At 47.4% G+C, this 27166-nt stretch overlaps 1 protein-coding gene across 3 annotated transcripts; it reads right to left on the reverse strand.

Moving 5' to 3' along the window:
- Window positions 1–355: 355 nt before the first annotated feature.
- Window positions 356–27166, reverse strand: ADORA2A (adenosine A2a receptor). 3 transcript variants are annotated; one of them, XM_021549870.4, is made up of 3 exons: window positions 26618–27166; window positions 11590–12455; window positions 356–4365 (listed from the first exon to the last, which is right to left on the reverse strand). In XM_021549870.4, the coding sequence occupies exons 2-3, from the start codon at window positions 11937–11939 to the stop codon at window positions 3405–3407; spliced, it is 1311 nt and encodes a 436-aa protein (XP_021405545.1). In that variant the 5' UTR covers window positions 11940–12455; window positions 26618–27166; the 3' UTR covers window positions 356–3404. The 3 variants fall into 3 exon arrangements, with proteins under 3 accessions (XP_021405545.1, XP_021405544.1, XP_021405543.1); XM_021549869.4 differs by lacking the exon at window positions 26618–27166 and adding an exon at window positions 26400–26525; XM_021549868.4 differs by lacking the exon at window positions 26618–27166 and adding an exon at window positions 26093–26202.

The raw sequence follows: 27166 nt of genomic DNA on the forward strand, positions 1-27166 counted from the left end.
GCCCTCACACTAAATGAGGCACCACATCTCTCTATGCATCTTCAGACTTTTTTAGCAAGAAGTTCTTGTTCAATTAAATTAGTCTCAGCTGACCCCAGCACCTACTCTCTGGACCCACTGCACCTGGGATTCCCAGGAAGGTCTTCTCCAGCCTCTCCTTATAGTCACCTCATTCTTTCCTTTGTCTTGGCACCATCTTTGTTTATCCAGAACAACTGGATCAGCTAAACATTCTCCAGCTGGAAGAAAAATGGGGATATGAGTGGTCCTAGGAAGTTTGGAAGGCAGGTACCTCTCTCAAGAGTGGAGAGCTGCCAGGAGAAGGAAAGAGCACACTTCATTGATGGGATCTCTCTTTTTTTTTTTTTTTTTTTTTTAATGGAGAACAAATCAAAAAGCAGGAAGCCATAAAATTATAATAAATTATAATCCCTAGGAAATAAGAAATACGAGGTAAAACATTCTGTTCAAAAGGCTCCTGCTCTCCCCAACAACGGCTTCAGAAACATCCTCTGAGGGTCCATCTCAGCCATATGTTTGCCAGAAGGCCTAGCATGTAGTGCAGCTGCCATCCCTTCCTTCCTGTGACTGCAGACAGCTCTACAAACCACACTGTCCATACCCTGATCTTCCTCCTGCACACAGCCCACCCCCTTCACATACCCTTTTCACTTCAAGTCTTGATCACTAATATTGAAAGGGACTGGATACACTTGGGGGCAGCTCAAGCAGCAGCACAAAAGCTAAATTCAAGACATGTGGAAAGTCACTAATCTCATGTGATCTGGTTGGGCAGGAAGGTTTTCCAGAGCAATCTGGAAAGCAAAGCAATCCTAAGTTTGTCCATCAATATAGATCAACTTGATTCTTGGGGGGGCAACCAAGCAAGAAACTGCCACAACTAAGTGTGGAGATGCTCAGGAAATATAGAAAGCAACCAATCCACACCAACTGTTGAAAGTCTGATCCAATGCAGTGCAAACCATCCCTCTACCAATGGCAGCTAAAGCTCAACAGGCAACACTTTTGCATTTGTGTGTGTTCCAGCACATGAGCAATGCTGGTATTTTCCCACACTTCCTTCCCTGCTCTGGGTCTTTGTGGACCTAATTGTTATTGACATGAGTGCCGGATGTAATCTTGTGTTATTCTTAGAAACACTTTAGCTCCCAGCTGAGACCTGAAGAGAACAGCCCCCCATTTTCTTGAGTTCCTCTGCTGCTGTTACAGGGGGTCAGAGAAGCCATCACACAAATAACCTACAGAAATATTGCATCAAGAAGGATCAAGAGTAATGAGATCCTGAGTCACCGTATGGAGGAGCTACCTATGACGTCAGTCACAGGGAAATGGCTCAGTAGTGCTCCTTCATGCTGCTGGAGTGATAATCCTCTCTTCTGATGTCAGACCAGGGGGAAGAGCCCTGCCAAGAAAGCAGCAGTTCAATCAAACCACAGCCTATTGTTTTACAAACTGGCCTGTCTTTCTGCTAAGGACTGTGGTGGCAGCCACATCTTTTTATCCATCTCACAGTAAGCTTTGTGCTAGCCCAGAGCAGCTATATACTCAAACACATTCAGCATCACAAACTTCTCACCACATGCGTGTAGGGAAACTGGCAAAAAGAAAATTCTCCCCAAAATAAAACTGATTTTTCATTTTAATAGTTCACAATATATAAAATAACCTAGAATAAGAACATACAGACCTAACCTGCTCTTCCTCAAGTATGAAAATCCCCCTTGGCTTCTGAAAGTTAGTGGACAGACATGAGGAGGAATCAGACTGGGGGAGGATATTTCTGATGCTTTCAGCTAGGGAATAAGCTTCAGATCCCTGGAATTACCAGACTTTTGTCTTGCCAGTAGGACCACTACTTTCTGTCTCTCCAGAAGCCTGGTAGTACTGGACATGGATTATTTGTCTGAAAAACACAGCCCAGACAATCTTCAGGTAGAATTCAAGCTGATGTGGTTTTCCGCTGTCCTTGAGCTCTGGATTTCCTTAATTTTCCTTCCAGAAAATTACCAAACTGCAGTGAAACACCACTGCAACAAACCACAGCAGTGTGTACACTTGATGCAGCACAAATTTGCCTGTTCTCTTCTACAGAAAGCAGAAACTGTAGTTTCTAAGCTGAGTTCCAATACTACTGACACCTTTCAGCTTCTCAGAGCAGGAGCATCTTCTAACAAGATAGAGCTCAGAGCTGCCTCTGTTGGCCTCTGCACCACAGGGACATATCAGGCTTCACAAGAAAAAACTGAAATCACAGGAGAAAAGGGTTTTTAAATAGCGCTCATTGGAATTCCAAAATTAGGTCAAGGTATGTGTGCGGGTTGCTCTCTATCCCAAGAAAGAAGTAAAAAAAAGTCCCTCAGCCTGTTGAGTGAGAATGAAGATGACAGAAATATGGAATATTACCTCCCCACACACATCTGGGGCCATGGAAAGAATTTGCATTCTAGGAGCTCAGGAGGAGAAGCACAGAGGCAGGCGAAAAGCAAAAGGCACCACCAGCCTACAAAGAGATCACACACTCACAGCTCTTCACAGCCCTGCCCTGAGGACATAGTCCACAGCCCTGGCCCACAGCACCACGTCCTGCTAACAGCCCTTTTGCAAAGGGAAATCCTTAGCAAGGCTCAGCTTTGGTGATTTGTTGGACAAAGTGGAGTCCTAAGAGGTTATATTGGCTATGTGCATCTGGAACACTGAGCACTCAGGGAATGGATATGAGTTCTTGCCCATCTTTTATAAGTTAACATAAAGTAACCTTATCATCATGTGGGAAAAAACCATTTGAGCAACCTGTTGCAGTATAAGCTTTAAGAACACAAAATGAAAGACAAAGTGCCATGTTTGAAAGTATCGAGTTCCCATCAGGTAAATTCCTTCCCTCTCCAAGCAGCTCCTGGCATCCTTCCTGATAACAGATTTTGCTATCTCCTCTTCTGCTTGTTGCAGGGCCACAGTACTCAGAGGCCATTCCAGTTGCTCTTTGTTATTCAGGGAGTACTTCCAGCCACGCTTCTATTTCCATTGGTAAAGACAGCGAAACCAACACTCAACCACAGGCACAGTACAGCAAAGTGTCCTGAAATCCCTGCATCAGCAGTCTCCCAGTGCTGAACTTGGAATGCCATCCTCGACCTTGGCACTGCTCTTGGTGACAGGTCATTGATGGGTAACTTGTCCCTCCTTCCTTAGTCCACTTCAGTGATCTCTTGGCTTTTCTCCAGTCTGGTATTTAGGATCATCCAATAGTCCTGGATATGGACCCCTTTCTCCACAGCGATCTGAATACACTGCTCTCCCCCCACCCCCCAACCTCTGTTCTGCCATGGCAGAGGTCACCAATGGAAAAAAAAAATAATTCTACCAGGAAAACTTCAAAAGTCTCATCAGGAAACATCAGCTGCAGCAAAGGCTGCTCTTTCCAGATCTGAATAAGACACCTGGGCATCAATTAGCTCTTCACTGTGAAGCTCCCTGTTCAGGCATGCATCTGAGAGAATCCCATTTTTGCAGGAATGTGGCAGATGCCCATTTGTCTCCAAGTCCAGAGCATTTCCATTCTGGTGCCATTCCAAGCCAGCTTTGCATTTGTTTAAGTCCTGCTTTTCGGGATCCCTGTGGATCTCTCCGTTGGTGTATACCTCTAGTGCATACTCACTGATCCGTATGCTGGCGTTCTCTGCGTCCCCGCCGTGGGTGGAAGTCCTGGAGCTGGCTGCTCCCGCTTTGAACGGCTCCTTGCGGCCCAGGATGTGCTGGCTGATGATTTTACGGAAGGTGTGTCGGAACTCCCTGATGCGGTAGGCATAAATTAGGGGGTTTACAACCGAGTTAGCGTGAGACAGGATAATAGCCAGATACATCAGCCAGAGGGGAGCGTGGGCGCAATTTGGGCAAAAAAGGGTAAAGCAGTTAATGATGTGTAGTGGAAGCCAGCAGACTGCAAACAGCCCGACAATGATGGCTAAAGACTTGGCTGCATGGACTTCCTTCTGCAACGTGGAGCGGGAACGTTCCCCGTGTACCATCTTGTTCTCCATCTGCTTGAGCTGGCGCCGGGCTGCCATGAAGATTTTCAAGTAGATACCAAACATGAGAAGGAGGGGCAGGAGCACGCAGGCAAAGAAGTTGTAGTAGACCATGTACTCCATGGTGACCACAGCCTCAAAGAGACACGCCACCATGCTGTTGCTGCAGTTGATGGGAGAGGACCAGTTGGAACCCAGCTCTTCGATCTGGGCACGCTTGTGCCACCCCAGCATTGGGGTCAGGCCAATGATGAAGGACAACACCCAGCAGATGGCAATGATGCCTTTGGCTCGAGAGCCGGTCACCAAGCCATTGTACCTGTAAAAGCAGAGGAGATGGGAGCTGTATCAGTATCATTCAACAAGCTGCTGGCACCCACACAACCTCAAAATGGCCCCATGTTCCAGAAGACAGTGAGAAAGGCACCTGCTTCATCAGAGGGTCCTTTGCACTGATGTGCAGAACCCATGCCATACACCAAGGATATGGTGACACTGTCTGCCACCTACTTCCCTCTCCTTTCCTTTAAGCAGTGAATAGTTGACAGAAAAGCAGGGAAATTAATTCAGTTTTCATCTGTGCTCCTTCACTCCACCAGCCCACTTGGGTGTGCACACAGATCTTCAGCCTGGATAACCAAGAGCACTGCTCTGACCCTTATGATGAAGACCACTGTGGGTCTCTTGCCAAAGGCTAAGGCAGCATCTCCTTCCTGGCAAAGGAGCAGCCTTTTAGCATGGAATTTTTAGGCCTGTCTTGCAGTAGATCTGTAAACCAAAAAGCACAAAAGAGTCTGGAGGCACAGTGCCACCAGCCCTGCATCCACATTCTGGTGTGCCCAGGGAAATCCTGCTGGCTCAGCTACAGCAGGCAGATTGGCATTGTCTGCATGGCACTCTGTTCCTCAGTGGCATGTTCAGGAAGACCAGCACCACCACCTTTCTTGAAATTGAAAAACTGAGGTAAATCAGCAGTTTTCCTCATCAGCCCAGCTAAGTCAACCCCATGAATTTCTCAGAAAAGAGGAATTAAGCTGGAAACAATTCTCTGACTACAGGTGTGCCATGGCCTGCACTGCACACACCAGAGGGACCTCAGTAGTCGAGGTATTGGTGCCTGGCTGAAGCCAGTGCTCCTAACAGTAAACTTTCCAAGATCTGTTGAAAGAAACAATAAGCAACATGGTAAGAATCTGACAGAGTGCAGCACAGACCTTGGTTAGTTTGAAATACCAGCCAGATTTCAGGGCCTCACAGGTTACTGCGAGTCCTGAGCTGACTCCACTAGTTCTCCACTCTGAAAATGTAAATTAGGGCAGCAGTTTAACATTTCAATGCAATTTCCTTCCCTGGGTAATGCTCAGCATGGAAAGTAGATGGCTGGATTCCCACATTGTGCAGCATGGGTCCCACACTGTATTTGACCAGACAGTAGCACTGGGCTCCCAGTGTTTACTCAGTGCTCCTTCTCCCTCTGTCCCCAGTTCTCTCCAAAAACAAACATTACAAGAAATAATACAACAAGCCACAGAAATCTTTCCATCTCCCAAGTGAAATAATTACTCCCACAGGTTCATGCTCCTCTCCCAACACAAGTTCAAGACAGAGGAGAAGAGTGGCTGCTTTTGCACAGTAAAGAATGGAGATCCTGCACATGCTTTAAATCCCTGACAATGGGCTTTGGAAAAAAACAAGACTCAGGCTTGAATTTCCCTTTCTTGATTGCATTTCAAAACCAGAAAAGAGTAAGTGGATAAAGGAGCCAACCACACAATTCCCAGCACGAAAAACACACCTAAATTGCCCTTCCAGAAATGAGGAAGGAATTCAGCTGATTCTGAGGGAGAAAAAGGTTTTTTCCATCAATTAGTGGATCCTGCCCAGTGCTTAAAGGTTGCATGAATGGTAGCAGAGAGCTGCTCCATTCAGATCTCATCAACACATCAAAACAGCATCTGTGCTTTGAAATGTACACTCAGGGAGGTAAGAGAGTGGCTGGAGGCCCTTGAAGCCCTGAAAAAACAACAAAACAAATCAACCAACCAAACCAAAACAAAAACAAAACCACAAAAAAACCACTCCACAAAAACAAACCCCAAAAACATCCCACAACCATCAAAACCCTGCAGCCCTGGAATTAGCTACATCTTGTCAGAGGAATTTTGAAATTGTGCAGCTGTTATCCCACGACTAGAGATGTCCCTTCCCTTCCACTAAAAATATATTCACTACTGCTCCAGACAAACACCCCGCCACACTTCCCCCTCCCTCTTGTCCTCTGGGGATTCCCATGCAAGAAGCTTTACAAGGTTTCAGAACAGCACTGAACCCAAGCAGCTTCCCAGCTGCAGAGCATTGTGCTGGAGTGCATGTCCATGACACCTTGCTCAATAACTCTGAGGGTCAGGACAGAAAGCTCACAGCATCTCCTGACAAAGCCAATGGCTTTGTGCTGGCCAGGTACCCACTGAGAAGTGCTAATTTGTTTAGGAGAGCTTAATTTCTAGAATCCACATGAGGCACCTCTGACTGACTTGGCTGAGGTAGCATTATAATCCAGATGGGCTTTCCTGGACTCTTTCCTCTCATCCACTTGGAGATGTTATTGAAGACATTGTGTACATCTTTGTGTACTTTGTCTCAGTATCTTTCCAGGCTCACAGCAGCCAGACCAAAGCCACTCTCCATATCCTCAGTGCTGCAGAGCTCTACAGGGTAACTTCAGGGCTTCCTAGACTCATCCCCTACCCTGGGAGTTGCTGGCACCACGTAGGAGACACGACCTGCTGGAAGGTCACACCTGCAGCCCATGATCTGCACAGCTGGCAGGTCACTTTGCAGCATGTCTGATGTGTCCCCATAGCACTGGATTGTCTGTGCACCAACAGCTCTGCTTCCTGGAAATAACACACTTGCTCTACAATCAATCACTTCTGCTTGTGAAATTCCAGACACAAAGGATGTGAGTGCAGGGCACAGGGATGCTCATGGTGGGGATAGAGTCACATGTCTCCTCTAAAGAGCAAACCCAACTTTTGCAAACACCTGAAAATGTGAAAGTTTTCCCCAAAATAGTTTCAACCAGCCATGCTGCTTTCCCAACCAGCCAGCTGGCAAAATGGAGCAGAAGAAGAGCTACACTTGGTGAATGTAAGCTCCTCTGGGCTGCCTAGAGTAACCTGGCTGTGGATGTGCCACTTCTGGTTCCTTGGACTAAGTTCTGTGCCATGAAGACAAAGATTCCTGCACAGTCCCTGCGACTGGGTGGAAGATAAAGCTGGTAGTCTGTCCAGAGTGTCTTCAGGGAGAAGTTAAGATCTTTCAATACACTGAATGATATGTAGCTGCCCTAATTCACCATCACAGTGTCCAGCCATCCTGCTGCTTGTCTCCCAAACCCTCCTTTGGTGGATATCTGCACATCCTCTGTCAGCTGTGGAGCATTTTTGAGAGACCTTTACTGCATCACGCAGAATGCCTGTGCTCAGCTGAGGCCTTTGATCTGAATTCCAGCACTGTTCAAAGGTGTTTAACAAATCACAACAAAACTCTTCTCACCAAGCACATCCACTCAACAGCCCACACCTCAGGCAGCTGCAGCCATCAGGGACAGGACCAAGCAGGATATTCAATCCCTATCACATGTATGTAGAAATGAGAGACCCTGGCAATCCCAGATCATCCAGGAAATCTGTGACGGGGCAAGAAATCACACTGAGACCTTCACATGTACCAACTAAACAACCTCTCCCAAACCACTCAGTCCAGAACCTTCCTCCTCTATTGCCAGGTACCAACTGATCCTGGTGTTTATCCACGCTATGGAGATGGGAGAAGTGGGGTCCCACAGGTGGGCACAGGTGCCCAGCATTATCTCCTCTAAACAGCAGAAGCAGGAATGATGGGCAGACACAGTTCTGCTTGTGACGTGATCAGCTTCCTGAATAAACCTTGGTAACAGCAAGTTCTGTGCAGGCCATGAAGGCACTGCTTTCAAAGCTGTGCCCATTTAAAAGAAGGAGGGGAATTACTCTGTTTTCACACTAGCTGAACTTGCCTTAAATGTATTTAACATATGAGCATATGTAGGAAATGCCTGCCATAAAGTCAACAGGTTTATGGTGAGCAGGGAAAGAAATAAGTCCACATATGGCTCAAAGTGGCAATAAAACATTAAAACCCTGATTCACTGGTTTACATGCTCACATATGAGCATTTCAGAAAGGAACTCTAGGGAATTAAAGCAACTACTGAAACAGGCTGTTCTCAGCACAAAGGTCCCTTGCACATCCTATATTTTGTTCAGGGTTGGGGTTCATCTCCCCTATTCTTCCTAGACTTTGGGAAGCCAGTTCTTCATGTCCTCTGGCAGAAAAACACCTCAATGCCACCTCAGAACTGCAGTTGAAATCACCAGCACATGGAATAAATCAGTCCCAAAACTCCAGACGTCAGGGAGCTGCACCTTAAATAATATTTCCCCAGAGAAACATTGCAGCAGCAAAAGCAGTTTTCACCAGAGGAAAAGGCCTGCAGTTGGTAATGTATGACCGACGTGTTTCATGCCTGAATCCAGCACAGAGCAAGCAGCAACCTCAGTAACCTCAGCAAACTTTTCTGTTTGGCTGCAGGAAGGAAAATTTCCCCTCTCTTTCCAGAGTGTTGGAGCTACCTGTCCTTGCCCTGGGAATATCTTTCTACAAATGCCTGCACCGGAGCACGTGGCTGGGCGCGCTGCCCACGGAGCCCTTGCTGGCACCACGGAGCAGCAATTGTTCTTGGCCCAGGGCTTCATCCTGGGGCTCAGACTCACAGCCAGTTTTGTTCAGAGCACCTGGGGGTTTGATATTAGCCAGTGCAGGTTTTCAGGTACCTGTCATGTGAGAGACCTCATTTTGTCCTAGAGTCAACAATGGCTCGGGCTCCCTTCCTTGGGAGTGCCTTGCTGCCACTTGCAGAGTGTTACATTTGTATAAAACCTGCCAGAATTCAGCAAAGTGTCTGAGAACTTGTGGAAAATTGACCAAAATCTACAAAATGTTTCAACTGTTTGAAAGGCAGAACACATAAGATATTCACAAATTAGTTTTTATCCATTTTAAAATTTCACCTATAAATGTCTTTTCTCATTGCAGTTTTTTGGAGGAGAGTCTTTTCTCCACAGAAAAATAATTTCAAAGTTAACTAATAACGTACTTAGGGGCCCAAAACCAAGCAGTATCAGAAAACCCACTCTTCTGCCTTTTTAACACTGAAAGTTTATTTCTGTGGGAATGCACATCCACATATGCAATTATCTTCCTTAGGACAAATCAGACATAAAATATTTAAAGAGAAACAGAAGAACAAAGCACAGGTTTGGCCCTTTTTGGTTTCTCTAGACTGAAAGAAGTCTGGTTTATTAATGATTCAGCTAATTAATATTAGAAATACCTGGTGGTACCTTTCATGTCCTGTGAGGAGAAGGAGGAGTCTTCCCAGGTTTTAAAGGATGAGTTGAAAACAACACACTATTAGTGGCAAAACTTTCTTTAAAGTTGTTTGACCCATTTTTGAGACAAACAGATATTAGAAAAAAAAACACGTGAGGATGTGGGCAATCTAAATTATACATTTCTTCAGAGAATCAGCTTTCTCAGCATGTCTGAGACTATAAATGCTTATTCATCCATAAATTCTAAAGGGGAAACACAATTGACAAGTACATCACTCCTGCTGTGGAAGGACAAACCAGCAGAGGACAGAGAGGAGGAGGGACCCATGGATTTACCTGTGGGTTTCTGCATCCAATCAGTCCCTCTGTTCCTGGGGCAGAAGAGGGTGTGCTCTGTTTTTTCCAAAACAAGATAGTGAAACCGGTGTCATGCCCAGCACTGATGTAGTCTGGTTTTTTTTTTGAAAAGACTCTTTACCTTGGCTGTTCCAGGAAATTACATTTTCAATACAATATAGTCACAGTGATAGCCCAAAATGTGGGCAGAAATCCAGATTTTTAAAATCCCTTTCCTGGCAAGTCATCCTCTAGCAATAAGAGTGCTTAAACTGTCAGCAGCCGTCCTCAGAGTTACTCATGAGAGATGAAATCAAGACATCAGTTCTTCTCAAAACCATTTCAGAGGCAGATCCCAGGGGCTACTCAACATATTTCCTTGTACCGTTTATCATTATTTTGGTTTATAAACTGAAATCATCTATAACAGAGCTGTAGAAAAGTAGAGACAGTTGTATTATCAACTGAGTTTTCTCTGCAATTGAATTTAATAGTTATTCCTTACATCTACATCAAAACTAGAGGCTGTAACAGGTATGACCAATAGGGTTTGGAAACTATCCATTAAATGCAATGTTATAGCAGCACAAACTTGCTGAGGCGAGGCTTCAGGAAAGACTTGGCTGCATTGGTCCACATGGAAAGGCAATTTCCACTCTCCAGGGCTCCCATTCTGGTTTTAAACAGGTTTGTGTTAATTGATATAAGTGCTGCATGACCAAAGTATTCAGAAGAGACAGGACTAAATTGCACAAATCAGCACAAGTGATTTAAGCTCAAGAAGAGTGAGGATGTCCAAAAACTCAAACCTAAGAGCACAAAAATCAGAGTTGTTTCATTTTTGCAGCCATCTTGGTTGTTCAGGAGATGAAGGCAGTCTCTCCTTTCCTGAGAGCATGTTGCATCCTCCTGAGGACAAGACAGGAAGGAAGGAGACTCCTACAATTCTCCTGCAGCAGCTTCTCCAGGGGCTTCCTCTCCATCTCTGGAGCTCAGCGAGTGCCTTGGAGCAATGAGGCGCTGCCTCGTGTGCACGGGCACACAGAGCCCATCACAACAACCTGCTCCTGCCACACTGAACTCAGCAGCAGCCCCTGTGTGCATGGCAAAACTTCCCCTTGTCCCACGTCAGCCCCTCTGGTCACACACTAAGTAGCAGCCAGTCTTAGTCATTAAAATGTCCTTTCCTTTCTTTAAACTGCAGAGACCACAAAATCCCCACCTGAAGGTATGGGTTGGGACAAGCCTTCACCTTCACCTATGCTATGCTTTCAGAGGCAGTGCCTGAACCAGTCCAAATCTTCCTAAGGCCCATTTCTTGGTAGCCTTCCTCTCCCTTCACATTTAACAGACCCCTGAGAGACAATCCCACCTCCCTCCCCCCAGCCCTGTGGCTACAGCTTCAGGCAGAACCCCCCTCCTCCCCACGGGGAGGGGGACAAGCTGACCTCTCCCCCTTTCTGCCCTCCACCATCCCTCTGGTGCCACTGGCTGCAGCTCAGGGCACAGTTTGCCTAGGCATGGAGTGGCAGCTCCCAGGCAGCACCTCTGTGATGCCATGGACACCCACCATAGGAGAACAGAGAAGAGCAGGAAAAGGAAGCAACCAGAAAATCCACCAGCCAAGACAGACTTTAGGACCTATAAAAATTGCTTTCGAAATACAGGAGAAAAAGAACCGATCCTCATTTAACTTTTCCTTCCTTGATTCATCTCCAGACGTGTTTTTCAGAGATGTTGAGCCCTCACCACCCCAGCCCAGCCCGTGCTTACCTGAGGGGTATTCGGATGGCAATGATTCTGTCAATGGCAATAGCAAGGAGACTGAAGATGGAGCTCTGAGTCAAGACCAGGACAAAGCAGGCTATAAAAAGGCAGCCATAGAAGAAGGCACAGAAGCCAGTGCTGATGGTGATGGCAAAGGGGATTGCCAGCACCCCCACAGCAATGTCAGCTGCAGCCAGGGACACCACAAAATAGTTGGTGACGTTCTGCAAGTTGCTGTTCAAATAGACGGCCCAGCAGACCAGGATGTTGCCCAGGATGGCCAGCACAGCGATGATCAGTTCCAGGATGATGTAGGCTATGTCTGAGAGGAAGTCGTCCTTCCCATGTACTAGCATGGTGAGAACAACCAGGCCCAAAGCTCAGCGTTCATATCTGCAGAGCACTGAACAGCCAAGACCCCTCAAAGCTGCCTGGGCTCTGTGGAGTGCTCGGCTGCCAGCCCAGGAAGGCTGCTCACACACACGGTTTTCTCCCCATAGCTGTTCAGGTAGGTGGTGTCAAGAAAAAAAGCCCAGGGTCTGCCAGCTCCAGCAAAGTGGATTAACCAGGTGCAGAATAATTCAGACTCCAGCAGACAAATGGACAGGAGAATCTCTCTTGGGGACAGGCAGTGCTCCCCAGGCCTCAGAGTCCAGCAGGCAGCGCAGTGCAGCAGCTGTACTGTACATCAGAGCCACATTGGCTGCGGTGCTTGGTTTCCTGTTGACAATCCCCCTTCTAGTCATGGCTTCCTGTCATCTCCATACCATAGCAACATCCTCTGGTCCTCTTTTTCACCTTTTCCCACCAGGACTTGGGAAATATTCTCTTCAGCTGAAGCAAACATTAAACTTCTTCACTTGCAGTTTCCTCTAAAAAGAAAAGAAAAACATCAACCACATACACTAAGTAATCAGCTCTATGGAGGAGATGGAGAAAGCAAAATCTCATTAAAGTGGCGCATTAAATTGATAACGGATATTACACAGACCTAGAAGAATACAGTATTGGCAAAATTCTCACATTTTGTCTCTCCTGAAAGCTGCAGGGCCAAACCCAAGTTCAGGAAGGCAGAGTTTCACAGTGGTGATGAGAAACAAGGGATGTTTTGTTTTCAAGGCTACCAACTGAGCTGGCACTTCAGCAGCTGCTCCACAGCCTGCCCTGAAACACGAGAGCCCCACTAATTATGTCCTGGCAAGTGCTGAGGCTGCACAGAGGAAAGGTGGAGGAGCCTTTCACACACACCTGTCTCCCTCTGATGGCAAACACTGGGTTTGGGCCATCACGTGCTGCCCACCCTCACGTGCTTTGCCACAAAACTGCACCAGTTCCCTGCTCTGCAAGGACATGAGCCCTCATTCATAGGGCAGCTATACTGCTGGCGTGTGTGGTCACCCTCTGTGGCCACACCTGCCTGGCCTCCATGGATCCATGGAACAAGATCCATGGCAGGGAGAAGTGTTCAAGGTGTTCACACAGGGACATCTTTCAGGACACTCCTGCTGACCATGCACACTCTTTGCAGGCTCCCTTCCTGCCACTTCATTATTTTTGTTCATGTAAATCTGTATCCTACAAGCAAACCATTTGCTTGTTATACCGGCACTGTCCATAGCGTTTGTTGCATCCAGGACAGCGTCATCCTTCACCTTCAACCAGCCAGATCCAGGCCCACCAAAACACATCTCTCCCAGAAATACACACACAGGCACAATGCCAATGCCATGGCTCAGGGCTGCATCCGAGTTCCTGCAGTGTCCTGCACACAGCTCTGGGACTGAAGCTGGTGCTGCTTGTGAGGAAACAAGCCTGCAGCTGCATTGCATATGAGCAGATACACTTCACCTGCACGCCCTTGCAGGTCACCTCGTACCTCTGCTTCAGATATGGGTGCATTTCACCACAGTTTCGGGTAAAAATACAGAAGGGAGAACACAGTTCCCTGAGCTTTGTGCCACAGTCAAGAGATAATTGCTTGCTGTCCTCGCCTGTCACTTCCAGAGTGGGTTGCAAACCTTATTTAGCAAGCTTTAGCAATAATATTTTCTCATTAATTTAAGAAACAGCTTGATACATCAGAAGGTTAGGAGAGAGAGAAACACAGCACCAACTGAAAGATCACCAAGCTCAGTTTTGGATGCATCATGAACCTCCAAAACATAAGATTTTTGAGCCCCATCCACAGGTGATCTGGTGTGGTCTCGCCCATCAGGGTTTGATGCCTTCACAGTTCACTAGGTTTTCAAGACAGAAACCTAATTTCTCAGGATAAAATAAAAGGGTAAAGACAGTGATAATAAAAGAAAATATGATTAACTTGTGATTCACATCTGATCTCAGGAATATAATCTAATTTTAGACCTTTCATTGATTTAGAGCTCTATTGCTAATGCTGCATTTGAAAGGAAAGTGAATGATTCTTGGTGGTTTGGACATGCTTCAAAACCTTCGCTTTTCTCTACCTTCAGCTATCTTGTTTCTGTGTTTTTTTGGTTTTAGCAGAAGAAATCAACAGAAGAGATCAGTGTGTGATCTAGCTATTTAGAGGAAGATAAAGATCATTCATTTAATCTTTTTTAAAGAAGAAAAACCCCAGGAAGTCTCTATATTGTCTGTGCTCCTCCACCAAAACCTTCAGTTTTTCAGTGGCTTCCTAAAGATGGCTTTTACTTTCTTGTATTTCAGAGATGTCAGTGATATGCCGCTGCAAGGATCTGCCTGTCCATTACAAATCCCAACAGGTTTGTTTCAAAGCAGCAATACTGAAACCTCACCCTCCAGCCCAGGATTAGAATGAATATAAGACAGAAATAAAGAAGATCTGGAGGCAGAGAGAACAGAAGGGGCAGGATGAGAAATAAACAATGTTTTGTGCATGTGTGTGAGCAAGAAGGGAGGAAAAAAATGACAGGAAAAAGCTGGTAGGAGGAAAAAAACAACCTAACAAAGGAAGCAGTGGGCAAAACAGGCTCCTAAGAGGAAGGGGGGGTGCAGGATGGCTGTGCCTGAGACTGAGGTGGGTGTGAGCCCCTGCGTCCCTCAGCAGGACAGAGTGGGAGCACACACCTCCCACAGGCTCCCACCTCGCCATGCAGGACAAAAGCACGTTCAAACTCCAGTGCTAGGTCAAGTTTAGAAAAAATTAACAAATTACTCTGACATACTTGGGCCCAAACTACTGCTAAAGCCACTATAATTCCCCCACAAGCTCCTCGGAGATGGAGTCAGAAGAACTGAAGGAAGCCCTGTTTGGGAGGAGCCAGCCTGAGAACTGGGCACCTTCATCTTGATGCTCAGAGGATTTACCTAAAGTCCTGCTATCTTGCTCTTGCCCATCATGTTCACAGCTCATACACCTCAGTGAAGAGATCAAAGCAAAATCACTGGATATTCTTCCCTGTTTGAGAGCTCCCTTCAGTAGATCACAAACCCATACTAATTCTAGATGCATTTTATTTAACCTGACTCTGGCTCACCTCAAACTCCAGCAGGACATGGAGGAAAGTTACAAACTTCACTGTGGAGGTTCTGCACATACCAATGGCTCAGCACAAAGCTGAAATTTCCTACACCTCTGCCTGAACCTGAAAAAGAACAGTGCTGGAATCTGAAGTTTAATGGCTACATCACACACTGTTCTCTGACACAACAGAGCTTTTAACCTTCTGCTTTGACTCTTTCATGGCCTCATATTAAATTTGAATTTTTTATCTCTGAATTTGTTTGTCCCTTGCTTCCTTCTCTCTACACAAACAGTGGCCTGATTCTTCATCCAAAGCCCCAGTCATTTATTCTGAAGCAATCAGAATGTTATGTCCAGAAAAGGACAGCATGTCCTTCCACCCTCTGCTCTCAGATGGGCCGGAAAACACTCAGAGTTCTGCAGAGCCAGCACATCTCAGGGGAGAAATGGCTGGAGCTGAGCAGGTGTCCCAGCCACCACAAAACAACATTTTGTCTCTGCTTCAGCGCCGCTGAGTAGCCACTGACATTAGAAACACCAATGAGTGGTCACACAAGCCCAGCCTCACCTGCTGCTGACAGAACGTGCCACAGCCTGGGAGGGTTCATGATCAACCTGAGCTCACCCACCTCTCACAGTGTCAGCTGCTGTAGTGCTCACCTGACAAAACAAATCTCCATTTCAGGAGTATTTGCAACTTGCTTTAAAACAAGAACAGGTTCAGTCTTTCTGCTTACACAGCTAGAAACTCACTACACAGGGACAAAATGAATAGAGACCTCCCAGAGAAGATGACGTAGATCCAGAGGCAAAATGAAATTTATTGTAGAATTGTCTACTTCATGCAAGACCCAAAGGCTCAGCAATCAGGTCTAATAAGAAAAAATTAATTAACAATCTGCTTCACTCACTGGGGAAGTGTATATTTAACATCTCAGGCCCTTGAGGGATCAGCATGGCAAGCTTCTTGAAACTTCAGAAAAATAACCTGTAGCACCCAACAGGCTGGACAGCTACAATTAGTATTTCTTCATAAGTCCTTGTTTTATTTTGTTAATTCCTTCTTGCTACCCCAGGCTATGTTCCGGCCTTTCTCCCATTATTAAATAAACCCTTTTTGTCATTCACAAACCTGTAAACCTGGTGCTCTGTTCGTTTGTAGTGACTTGGAACACTCTGTTCTCTCACATATATCAGTCCCAATGAGAAACTCCTCCTTGAAAATTCAATAAAGCATCTGCACAGCACGTTCCCATGAAGCAATTCACCAGCAGAGCCTAAGCAAGCTTTAGTTTGGCATCTCCAGTTGACTTTGGACCAAGGTGCTGCCCCTTCTCTCTCCTAAGTGCCAAAAGCATCAAGCTGAGCCCTTGGCCACTGCTTGGTTCAAATCACCCATCTCAGACAAGCTCATCTGCTCTCGGCCCCTCCAGGCTGAGTCCATCGTGCTCTGGGAGCTTTGGGCTGCCCAGGCTCTGTCAGCTGGCAGACAGCAGATGCACCTCTGTGCCTGCCAGGCTCACAGTGCCTGTGACACTTCAGCTTGACAGCTCCTCTCACTATTAGCAAAAACTCCCGATGATCAGCAGCCCTTAGGGCACCCAAGACAGTCTGTGGGCACGTAGGTGACAGACTGCAGCTTCCCCAGGCCCCACAAGGGTTGGTTTCTGTGTCTGCTCTAGGATGGGGCAGCAGAGGCAGCAGGCAGCTTAAGGGGGCCAGGGGGGTGTTCATCAGGGCTCATTCCACAGATCACAATCTTGCATCTCCTTCTGACAACATGACCCTTCCCAGGTACCAGCCACATGCAGATTTTACCTAACTCCCTTAGGGAAAGTCCTTGAATTCACACATGGCCCTAAGCAGAAAATTTGGTGCTGCTAAATCATTTGTTTCCTACTTTCCAAAGCCTGGAGGGGGAGATGCTTGTCAGTTTTTATCCTCTCTTTGAAATCCCTTCAGCTCAAAGAGAATCTCCCTATCTTTTAAATCAAAGACTCCAAGAAATCTTGTCTCTCCCCACCACTTCAGAGGATCAAGTCACAATAAACGAGCCAATGTGCTCACAGGCAGAACACAAATTTGCAAAACAACCGGGGCTGTAAAACATGATGAAAACAGGTGTTCTTTGGGGAGCACAATAGGGAAGGCAGCAGGAACACTTCTCTGTGCTGCTCAAGGGTTCCCTTTCTGTAGTTCAGCATTTTATGAATACTTCAGGTAGAGCAGCTTCCCTGGGTCCCTGACTGCTCACACAGCTGTGGGGAGCATCCCCAGCCCTGCCTCTCATGGAAGGATGAAGAGCTGTGACTGGGTGGGGCAGAAGAGGAGGAAGGAGGCATCACCCACCTAACCAAGACATACATTTTCTGATTCCTCTCTTTGCTTTATTATTGGCTGCTGCCTAAATGATCTTTTAGGTCATCTGCTTACAGTAATAGGAGGAAATTAAATATTAATAATAGACTATTTCCCTCTAGACTGCTCTTTGTTAACAAAGGATACAAGTGAAACAAAGCAGGCAAAATTATCAGCACACCATGGTCTTGGTTTTCAGGTACCTGGAGCACTTGCACTTTCCCTCAGCCCTCCCTGGAGGCCCTTGCACGCCTGCCTGCATGGACACCATTGCAAATGCAGAACATGGGAAAGTGTGGAAATTTTTGGTCTATCAAGGGACTCCATGTGCCAGTCTGACCCTTCCAGGCACCGTTTCAGATTTTATCCAAACTATCATCTGAGCCACTGATTCTCTGACTGCAAAAATGCAAGGCCGAGGATTTTTGAATGCACAGACTTTGTCTCCTCTTGGGAAGTGAAGTCTGCTGTAATATAAACCTACAGTGGGATAAAGAGCTTTCTGGATAGGTTTTGCAAGTTCTCCTGAAATAATAAGTAAAATGAGAGCTTCAGCTTTGCTAAATTTGGTGTAATCCCCTCTTACAGGAAAGCAACAGCCCTCCAAGACTTAAAACCTTCCCTTCACGTACTCGTGAAAGGCAGAAGAAATGGCTCTTCAGAGACCTGTACCGTGCCTGAACTTTGTCTATCCGTTTAAAAGTGGGAAAGGGGCAACAATTCTGTTTTACATTTCCATCCCTGCTGCAGCCAGGCCAAGAAAGGAGGCTGTACTCCAGCAACAAGCATGGTGAGCCTGGGTGTAAAGTCTTGACTGATTACCAGAGATACTCAGACTGCTGCATAAGTGACAACAGCCAAAACCATGACAAAACCACACCCTGCCAGCCTGTCCTGTGCCTCTATTCTCCTCCTGTTTATGCCCATTAGAAAAAAACCTAAAAAACAAAACTGCCCCAAAAGTGAAATCCCACTGGACAGCAAGCAAGATGGACTGGCTGACAGGAATGGCTGATCCCAAACCAATATTGCAGCTTTGCCTCCTGCCCTCCAAGTGCTAGAAGTGGATTAATTTTTATTGTGGTAGCGGAAGATTAGAGCAGAACACATTTGACCGTATTTTCTTCCTAAGTGGATGTTATAAATGTTTAAAAGCAAGGGAAAAACCTCACAGTAATTATTCCAATTCTAATGGTCACAAAAAGCCAAGGAGGGCAAAACTAAGTAAGGATGAATGACCAGCAGTTAAATAAGCCAGATCAAACAAACAGAAGGGAAAATGGCTCCCCTGTGCTCACCAAAGTCTTATTGGGCAGTAGGCAATATATTGTGATATATTGCCAAAAGACACCAAAATGTGTTGGATTTTTGAGCAAATTTTTTATACTCAGGATGGCTGATGTTCATTTATCTATGGTGGCATTTCTAAAATTTAAAAAAAAAAAAATAGAGCATTTGGATAGGCTTTCATAAGGCAGAGAAGTATAAAAGCATAATTAAAACCATGTACCATGGCCAGAAACAAGTTACTACTGCCAATATCATCCACAATGTCTCTGAGGAGCCAGTTTTCCTTTCCTGTGTGAGGGAAGAACTCAAAGGCAAACTCTGCCTCCTCACAGCCAGCTGTGTTCACACATAAGGATCATTTCCACATGAGGAGCATTTCCTTCAAGGACAAAATAAGAGAAATGAGGAAACAGAATATAAAGAAGAGGTGACCCACCGAGGAATAGAGGCAAGGGAAGAATATACTCTGAAGATATTTATCATATTGTTAGTGCATCCATTCTGGTCTATTTTAAAATAATGGAGCAGATTTCTCTCCAGATGTGACTATGCCTCTCATTTCTGGATGAAGTTTCCAGACAGGCAGCTGAGAATTGGGTACATCTGTTAGTTCTCTTGCATTTATATCCAGTTATTCCCAGACCCTATTTGCCTTCTCTGAGTGCAGGTTATCTCTGCACCATGCCCTGTGATCCCTGCTCCTGCTCCCTCGAGCACTGTCCTGCAGGCTGCCAGGAGCGTTCGCACAAACTCTGATGGTGAAACAAAAGCTCACCCCAGTGCAGGGAGAGCTGTTGTAGCAGGTCAACCAATATCTGTCTACAGCAGAAAGAATGTAACTCTTACTATCTCTCTCCATGTAACTTAAAATGATTCCCCAGCTGTCCTCCCTATCCTGATGAAAGCATTGTACGACACTGCTCACCCCAAAAGCAGGCAAAAGCCACAATAACTCATTTTCTGTCCCCTGAATTTGTTTGCAGCAACTTTCCCTCATCCATTTTGTAAGGTACTCTGACTGCTAATGCTTATTTGCTCAGTATCAGCCTCACCATCGTGTCAGTGCTTCTCTCGCAGCCTCAGAGTTATTTAAGACATTTTTAGGACTCTGCCACCCTCTGTGGATAAGGAGTTGATGCTCTGATGATGCCCCGAGGCCACATGCCCTCACTTTGCCATTCCGTCTCCTCTTTGCTGCGACTTGCGCCACACTGCTGTCCCCCTTGTGAGGTGACTTGCATTTCCACTATCACAGCCAGCCACACCGACACTGGAGGTACTCAGAGGGACGGCTTTTTTTCCCCAATTCCTTGATTATAATCCCATTTATTAAGAACTTGCCAACGTGACTGTTACGGATCGCAGTGTCAGTGCGGCGCTGTGAGGACTCTTCAGTCCTTCTGTCATTTCCTCAGCCCCGTGCTGTGGTCGGAGCACATCCGCCCCAGCGCAGCCCCGCACCGCTCACGCTTCCTGCCCCGCCGCTGGGCTGGGCCGAGAGCACGGGCTGCTGGGGAAATGGCACTTCTCACCAGCGACTTCTGTCCTTCTGCATCGAACCACCACTCTGGAGAACCGGCAGCCGCTCATAAATCACTTCAGAAAACATTTTTCTGCATTTGCTGCCTGTTCATGAGCTGCTGTTCTTGCCCAGAGCGAGAGGAGGGGAGAGGGAGAGGAGCTGTCAGGTCCCCACTACAGCAGAGATACCTCCACCAGCCTTGGCAAGTGGCTCTTCTGTCCTGTGAAAACTTTAGATATTTTACAGTCTCTGCACAACAAGACATCATAGAAAAAGTCCATCTGTAAAGAAACCTGCGATCATTTCTCAAATGTGTGACAACCATGATCCTCACACCTTGCCAAACAAGCATAAACCGAAAAAGACCCCCAAGGCAAATTCCTTAGGGACTGTGACATTAGAGTCCAAACACAAAAGATGTTAGTCAGGCAGAGATGGATCCGGGGGAGCTCTCAGAACAGATACCCCCAAACCTTTAGGAGGGTTTCTCCCACATGGACTGTGTCCATCTCTTGCCTGCTGTAATCATACAGCTGGGCTGTAGGGTGGCTACATGGAGGAAGTTTTCCCTTTAGGAATGGGGTAGGAAAGTTAACAAGAATCCTAAATGAATCATAATGGTCAAGCAAAGTTTGGATCAGCATTTCATAAGACACAGGTTGACATAAAACAATGTAGTAATGTTTTTTAGGTGTTCGACAAAGTTAGGTGCCACAATTTTAAAAGGTCTGCTAAAGAGGCCTGCATTTTGGGATTATCAGGAACAGTCCCAGATCCCTGACTAGGCAGCCATCAGCACGGATCCTTTTTTTTTTATTTATTTTTTTTTTCTTTGCCAAAATCCAGGCTTCAGAACATTTTAGAAACTTTTTAAATGTCAGTGTTCTTCCCCACACATGCTCCAGGAGCTGTAATGGTGCTGGTGCCAGCCCAGGTCAGTCTGATGTGATTTTTCCACCATCCCATTGAAGCTGGGCACTGATCTGTGGATTGGACGTATGTGGAAACTGTAATTATTCAAATCAATTTCAATCACGTGCCTCTCTTCTAAAGATTTTACTAAAAAGCCGCATACCTCTTAGCTGTCTTTTATCCAGGGGAATGTTTCCTATGGAAAATCCCAGTCTGTGCCCAAGTATATGGATCTCATACTGAAACCAAAGTTGTTATTATCATAGAATATGACATTTAACCACCTACTTCCCTTAAGTCCTTAAGCTCAACAGCTGATTCATACCAGGATCTGACAGTCCTATTCTATCGGGGAAAACTCAATAACCAAAATGATAGGGCTGTTTGTGGAGGACTTTCCCAGTACAAGAAGGGGAATTTGCATAAGAGGCCAATATTAGAGAACAGGCAGAGAGAGCAGAAACATTTATGCTGCCCTAGGCAGAAAAATAAGAGGGTGGGGGTGAAAGGGGAGACAAGAAGCAAGAGGAGAACACAACAGTGCAAACCCAAACCAAAACATCTCCAACAAAGCAAAGCCAGGAGAAAAACAGAGGAGACACTGAGGTCTGAATACTAAATGAGGAAACTTCTATCAGGGAATACTGCAAACCTCACCATTCCCGAAGGGATGCATTAAAAGCTTCACTTGGCTCCGCTCAGCAGCGCTCCTGCCCCGGCCGGGTGCGGGGCTGCCCTGCCCGGGGGATGCTCGGACGGGACCCCCGGCTCGGGCTGGGCTTCCCGAGGCTCCACCAGACAATCCCCCGGGGAGCTGCGGAGCACGGCCACGGCTGGAGCTGGGAGGCACAAAGAGAGGGCACCGGGACACAGGGAATGCCCTGCCGCAGATGGAACAGCCCCAGGCTGCCAGGACCAGAATGCCGGTGCCTTCCCCCCTGGAACTGGGAGCAATCACAACTGCTAATCAACACGCAGCCAGGAGCCCAGCATGTCACCCGTCACGTCTCCAAAGCTCCAGGAAAACCCCCCTTTCCTCTCCTCGTATCACAGAGGGACAGGAAGATTCTCTCATGCCCGGCATGTCTTTCCCTCCCCCTGTCCCTGGCTCAAATCATCCCTGCAAGAAATTTCCCTCCCTGCTAACTTCTCCATTGTCTCAGATGCATTGTTTGCAAATGTTCCCTAAAAATGCTTTGTAAAGTATTCTTTATTCCTGTTTCAAGTCTTTCCACATCCCTGTGTAACACCTGGACTTTATCTTGTTACCTGTCAGATAGTGATAAACCTACTGCATGCAACCCCTGACTTACCATCTAAGATAAATACCATTTGTCTTGTAGCTGTCATTTCTTTTCAAACCCTGCCTTCCACTGCTGCATTTGTAGTGGTAATAAAATGACTTTATGGGGCTTGAAATGTGTAACTTTTAAAGAAATAAAAATGTAAAAATCCCCATTGGCAAGAGCCCCAGGACCCAGGTTGAGGAATGAAAGAGATCACACCTTTACCCACTCACATTTACCAAATACCTGCATTTGGTGAAGTGCTTTGAAATACTCTTTGCTGATTGCCTGTGGTTGCCCACTGTGGTCAGGATGAAGAATGAGTTAGAGCAAAGGAGGTTTAGGCAGGACATCAGGGTATTTCCTGCACACCAGGAAAGTGAGGAGTCTCCACTGCAGGTCTTAAGGAGCCAGGATAGAGAAAGATGTCAGGAATGGCAAATCCACAGCTGATCCTGCCTTTGGGCAGAGGTCTGGATTAGATGACCTCCAAGTGCCTCCTAAGGATATTTTCCATAATTGAGAATTGTATGTGCCATCTGTCCACTCTGATCTACAGAGATCTACTGCAGAAAAAAACCCGTGCAATACAACTAATAATTATCCCTGATACATTTGCAACCTTTGTGAAGGGAGAGGCATTTTCTGACTACAGAAGGAATTGAAGCCTCCAGAGGCCGAATCACCTTCTGCACATCTGCCAGACCCTCCTGCCCTCCCAAGACAGAATGCTGCCAGTTCTTCACCCTAACAGTCCAAGCCTCAATATTCAACCACAAATGCATCTCATTAAGTGGCAGCTTCCTCAGAATTTTTCAAATGAGCAGAGAGGCAAGCAACTGGTGCTATTTTGTTCAAATAGCTCTACCAAATCTGTTTGGGTGCACTGTGCAAAACCTGAAGATGGTCCCTGAAGCAACCAAACCTTCTGGTCCTAAATACCAGATATCCTGATAAAAGGGAACAGCCCTCCAGTGACTTGTGAGGTTCTTCTTTGATTCTTTGACACACAGCTCAAGATCTTTTTCCTGGTTTTTACTTTAAAGTCCAACAAAAAAAAAAATTTAATAGCCCATGTCCATTTTCAGACATAAATCACACAATAAAGAACAACCTTGGGAGTTAATCACAATCCAGATCAAATGAGAAAATGAACAAGCAGAGATGGAATCTCTTCAAGCTGAAGACAAGGACAAACTTTGCAGGACACCAAGAGAGATACTGGCACCAGCCTTTGGATGGAGAACACCTCACTCCCAGCTGTGCTGAACTCAGAGACTTTCCCCACACTGTGCCTTGTCCCATCTCATGTGGGCAGAAATGTCAAACCCCAGTGAAGAGCTGAAGCATAGGGAAAATGGTGAGAAATCTGTGAAACTTTCAACATCCTGTATAGACAAGAAATCATACAGCCATCAGTCAGGCAGGCAGAAAGGAAGTGCTAAAGGGAGAGGCTTTCCCTCAACACAAGATGGAAAAGCAGCCAGGTTCAAAACCAAGTGGGGACCAGACCCTTCTGAGAGTCAGGACTGAAAGGAAGAGTAAAGATTCCCCCCAAACCTTCTGCAGGGCTGAGCTTTTCCCAGTGGTTCTTAGGAGAACTTAACCACACAGCTCTACGTGAAATCCGTCATTGAAGATTGAACAAAAAAGATTAAGAGCTTTCAAAAGTTGCTTATATTCAAATGAAATAGCAGCAGCAGCCCTTATGGAAACATCCTATTAAAATACCAGCAAAAACAGAAATGCAAACATGGCAGACCTGGCAGAAGCTTTCCAGCTCAGACCTTTAGTGCCTTCTGCACCCACTGATAGAAGGACAGAGGTTAAAAACACCATTATTGGGCCAACATCCCTTGACCTGGTACAGGGTGATGCCGATTCTAATTTTTATGTATAAAAATATGCATGGAAAGACACATTATATACACATGAAAATTACAAATGTACCACATGGCCACCATTAAAAAGGAGACCTGTTTGCCTTTTTTTTTTTTCACACCCTGCAATAGGTAATTTTTATTTTATGTACACACGTACACGTTTGCAGTTTGTACCCACATGTTTTTTCTACAAATTCAGAGGTTCACCACTTTCCTGGTTAATTCAGAATTCAGTCCATTTGCCACATTAGGCAGGATTTTGTTTCCGTATGTTTTTGTGGTACATGATTACATTTATATTGACTGTTTTATTGAGATTCAAAATAAGGTATTTTCTCCAGAGACCTAATTCAATTGAAATATTTCTCACATCCTTGCTGGTCACTTTATCTAATATTTTTCTACCTCGCTTGGGCAATATGTTCCAGGGATGTCTCTAACTGTAGGGGCTGACCGTGCTTTCTCTCTCTCTGCTAGTTTCCCTCATGCAGGAGGATGAATTTATCAATTACTCCAGTTCTTGAGTTACATGTGCCTGAGACTTACAAGCCTGATAAGAAACCTGAAAACAAATACATCCAAAGACAGAGTTATCTAATGGTTGGCCATCTGCTTAGGAAAATAATTTTAAGTAGTTACAGCAATTCTATTAACTATTTACCAAGTGAGTCATATTGTTCTCTTTAAGTTAACCCTTCCTGTCTCGCTGTGGGCTCAGCGCCCCAGGCAATTTTGAAGGTGCTCAACCACTTTTCCTCCTTTCAGGCTGTAGCAAAGCCTGCATCCCCCCTGCACTCGAGACCCCCCAGACTCACACTGCCCATGGCACAGAAGAGCAATAAAGCAACCGTGACTCTCAGACCACACAAACGACCGTGCGGAAATCTCCTCCCGGGAGCATCCCCGGCGACAGCACCGCGCAGCAGCGGCGGCACGGCGGGATGGGCACGCACCTGCTGCCCCAGGCCCTGCCCCAGGGCCGGGCAGAGCCCTGCGCCACATCGTGCAGCTCCGGAGCCAGCCCGCAGCCCGCAGCCCGTGTGCCCCAGCCGGGGCACGGGCCGCTCGGGCAGGGCGGCTCCATCGCGGGCTGCCGAGGCGGAGGCTCCCGGGCGCTCTGCGGAGCAACCCCAGCCGCTCGGCAGAGATAAGGCAGAGCTGGGGGCAAGCAGCGGGACATGACCGCACCGCCTTGAAGCCGTCTGCTCAGTCCCTGCCCTTTTCCCTTTAACCCGACTGCGAAGCGCATAGAAATCTCCTTTGAAAGCACAACAGAGAAGTTTGCAGGATGAAGGGTGCTCCCCCGGAATCACTATTTTATGATTAAGCGCAAATATCTGCTGGAAGGCCGAGGAGGGCTGGGTGCAGGGAGGCAAAGTCCAGCACCTGATGTTTGAGGGAAGATCCGCGGAGCAAACCTCTCGGAGCGCGGGGGTGTGTCGAGGGACTGACAGTCGGGAATCAGCACGGAGTGAAACGCGCCGGCTCCGCGGGGAAACACCGTCCGAGCGGGGCAGGAGAAAGCAAAATCGCCCCGTCTCGGGGCTGGGGGCTCGGCTGCACCGAGAGGGCAGCGGGCGGCCACTTTTCAAATTCGCGGGACAGGCAGGAGAGGGACCGCGGCCGCCGCGAGGGAAACCGAGCCGCGCAGGGCGGACCGCGGACCGCCGCGCTCGGGATGCTCCGGCGGGACGAGCCCGCGGCCCGCCCCGGCCGGGAGGTCCCGCTCCGCCCCGGGAGCTGCACCCCGGGCCCCCGCCGCCCCTCCCCGCGGGCCGCCGGCCTCACCCACCTTTCCTCGGGGCGCCGCTCCGCTCCGGCCGCGCCCGGAGCCGTGCGGCGGTGCCGGCGCTGCCCCGCTCCGCTCCCGCCTCCGCGCAGGACGCGGCCGCCGCGGCTCCCCCTGCAGGGCGGCGCGGCGCGGGCGCGACGCCGGCACCGGCACCGGGACACGCGGCCGCGAGAACGGCTCCCGGTCCCGGTCCCGGTCCCGGTCCCGGCCCCCCGCAGCTGTCCCGCGCGGGCGGAGCCGAGCGGCACCGACACGGACAGCCCGGAGAGCATCCCCGCAGCGGGGCTGCAGGAGAGACGGAACTTACTGGAGAGTCCTGGCTTGTCCTGAGGCACCTGCGGGTGACAGCAGCGGGCTTTGACTGGACTTGATCTGCATACAATGAAAGGAGGAAAGAAAGGAGAGGAGAGGAAAGGAGAGGGAAGGGAAAAGGAGAGGGGAGAGGGCAGAGGGGAGGAGAGGGGAGGAGGGCTTTCTCACTACATTATTTTAAGCATCTATTTCTTTCCAGGCTGGAAAACTCACCCAGCGAGTCGAAGCCTGCAGCTGTAGCACACAGGGCTGGTGGCCCCGTGCAGTGCTGAGGGGACGCCGGGTCAGGCTGCACACCCAGAGCAGCTTCACTCTCTTCTCTTCCCAGCTGCCACTACCACCTACGGAAAGGAGCATTACCTGTGCATTACCACTCTGGAAGTGTTTAATGAGAGTTCTCTGCAGAGATATTGACTCTTTGGCAGCAGTTTCTCATTCCCACCGAGCAGGCGGCTGTGGATCCCCCAGCACACTCCACATTTCCTGCCGGCACTGCTCCTGCTCCTCCGAGGACTTGGGGACAGCCATGACTCATCTCGCAGCAATTTTGAAACAGGGAGAGAACCTCTCAAAAATTTAATCCCACTGGTCTTTGTGGGTATCTTCTAAGATTTTTAAGTTCTATTTTTCAAGTTCAAGTGGACATTGCAAACAGGAAAAACCACCAGTGTGTCTCCACACTTCCCACCAGCTCCATGGCAGGTCCCAGCCTGTGACAGACTGATCCACCTCAGTGACAGCCAGCCCACCCCGTCTGTGCAG

The sequence above is a fragment of the Lonchura striata genome, chromosome 15 (genome assembly GCF_050655825.1).
Source record: "Lonchura striata isolate lonStrDom1 chromosome 15, ASM5065582v1, whole genome shotgun sequence".
NCBI classification, from domain to species: Eukaryota; Metazoa; Chordata; class Aves; order Passeriformes; family Estrildidae; genus Lonchura; species Lonchura striata.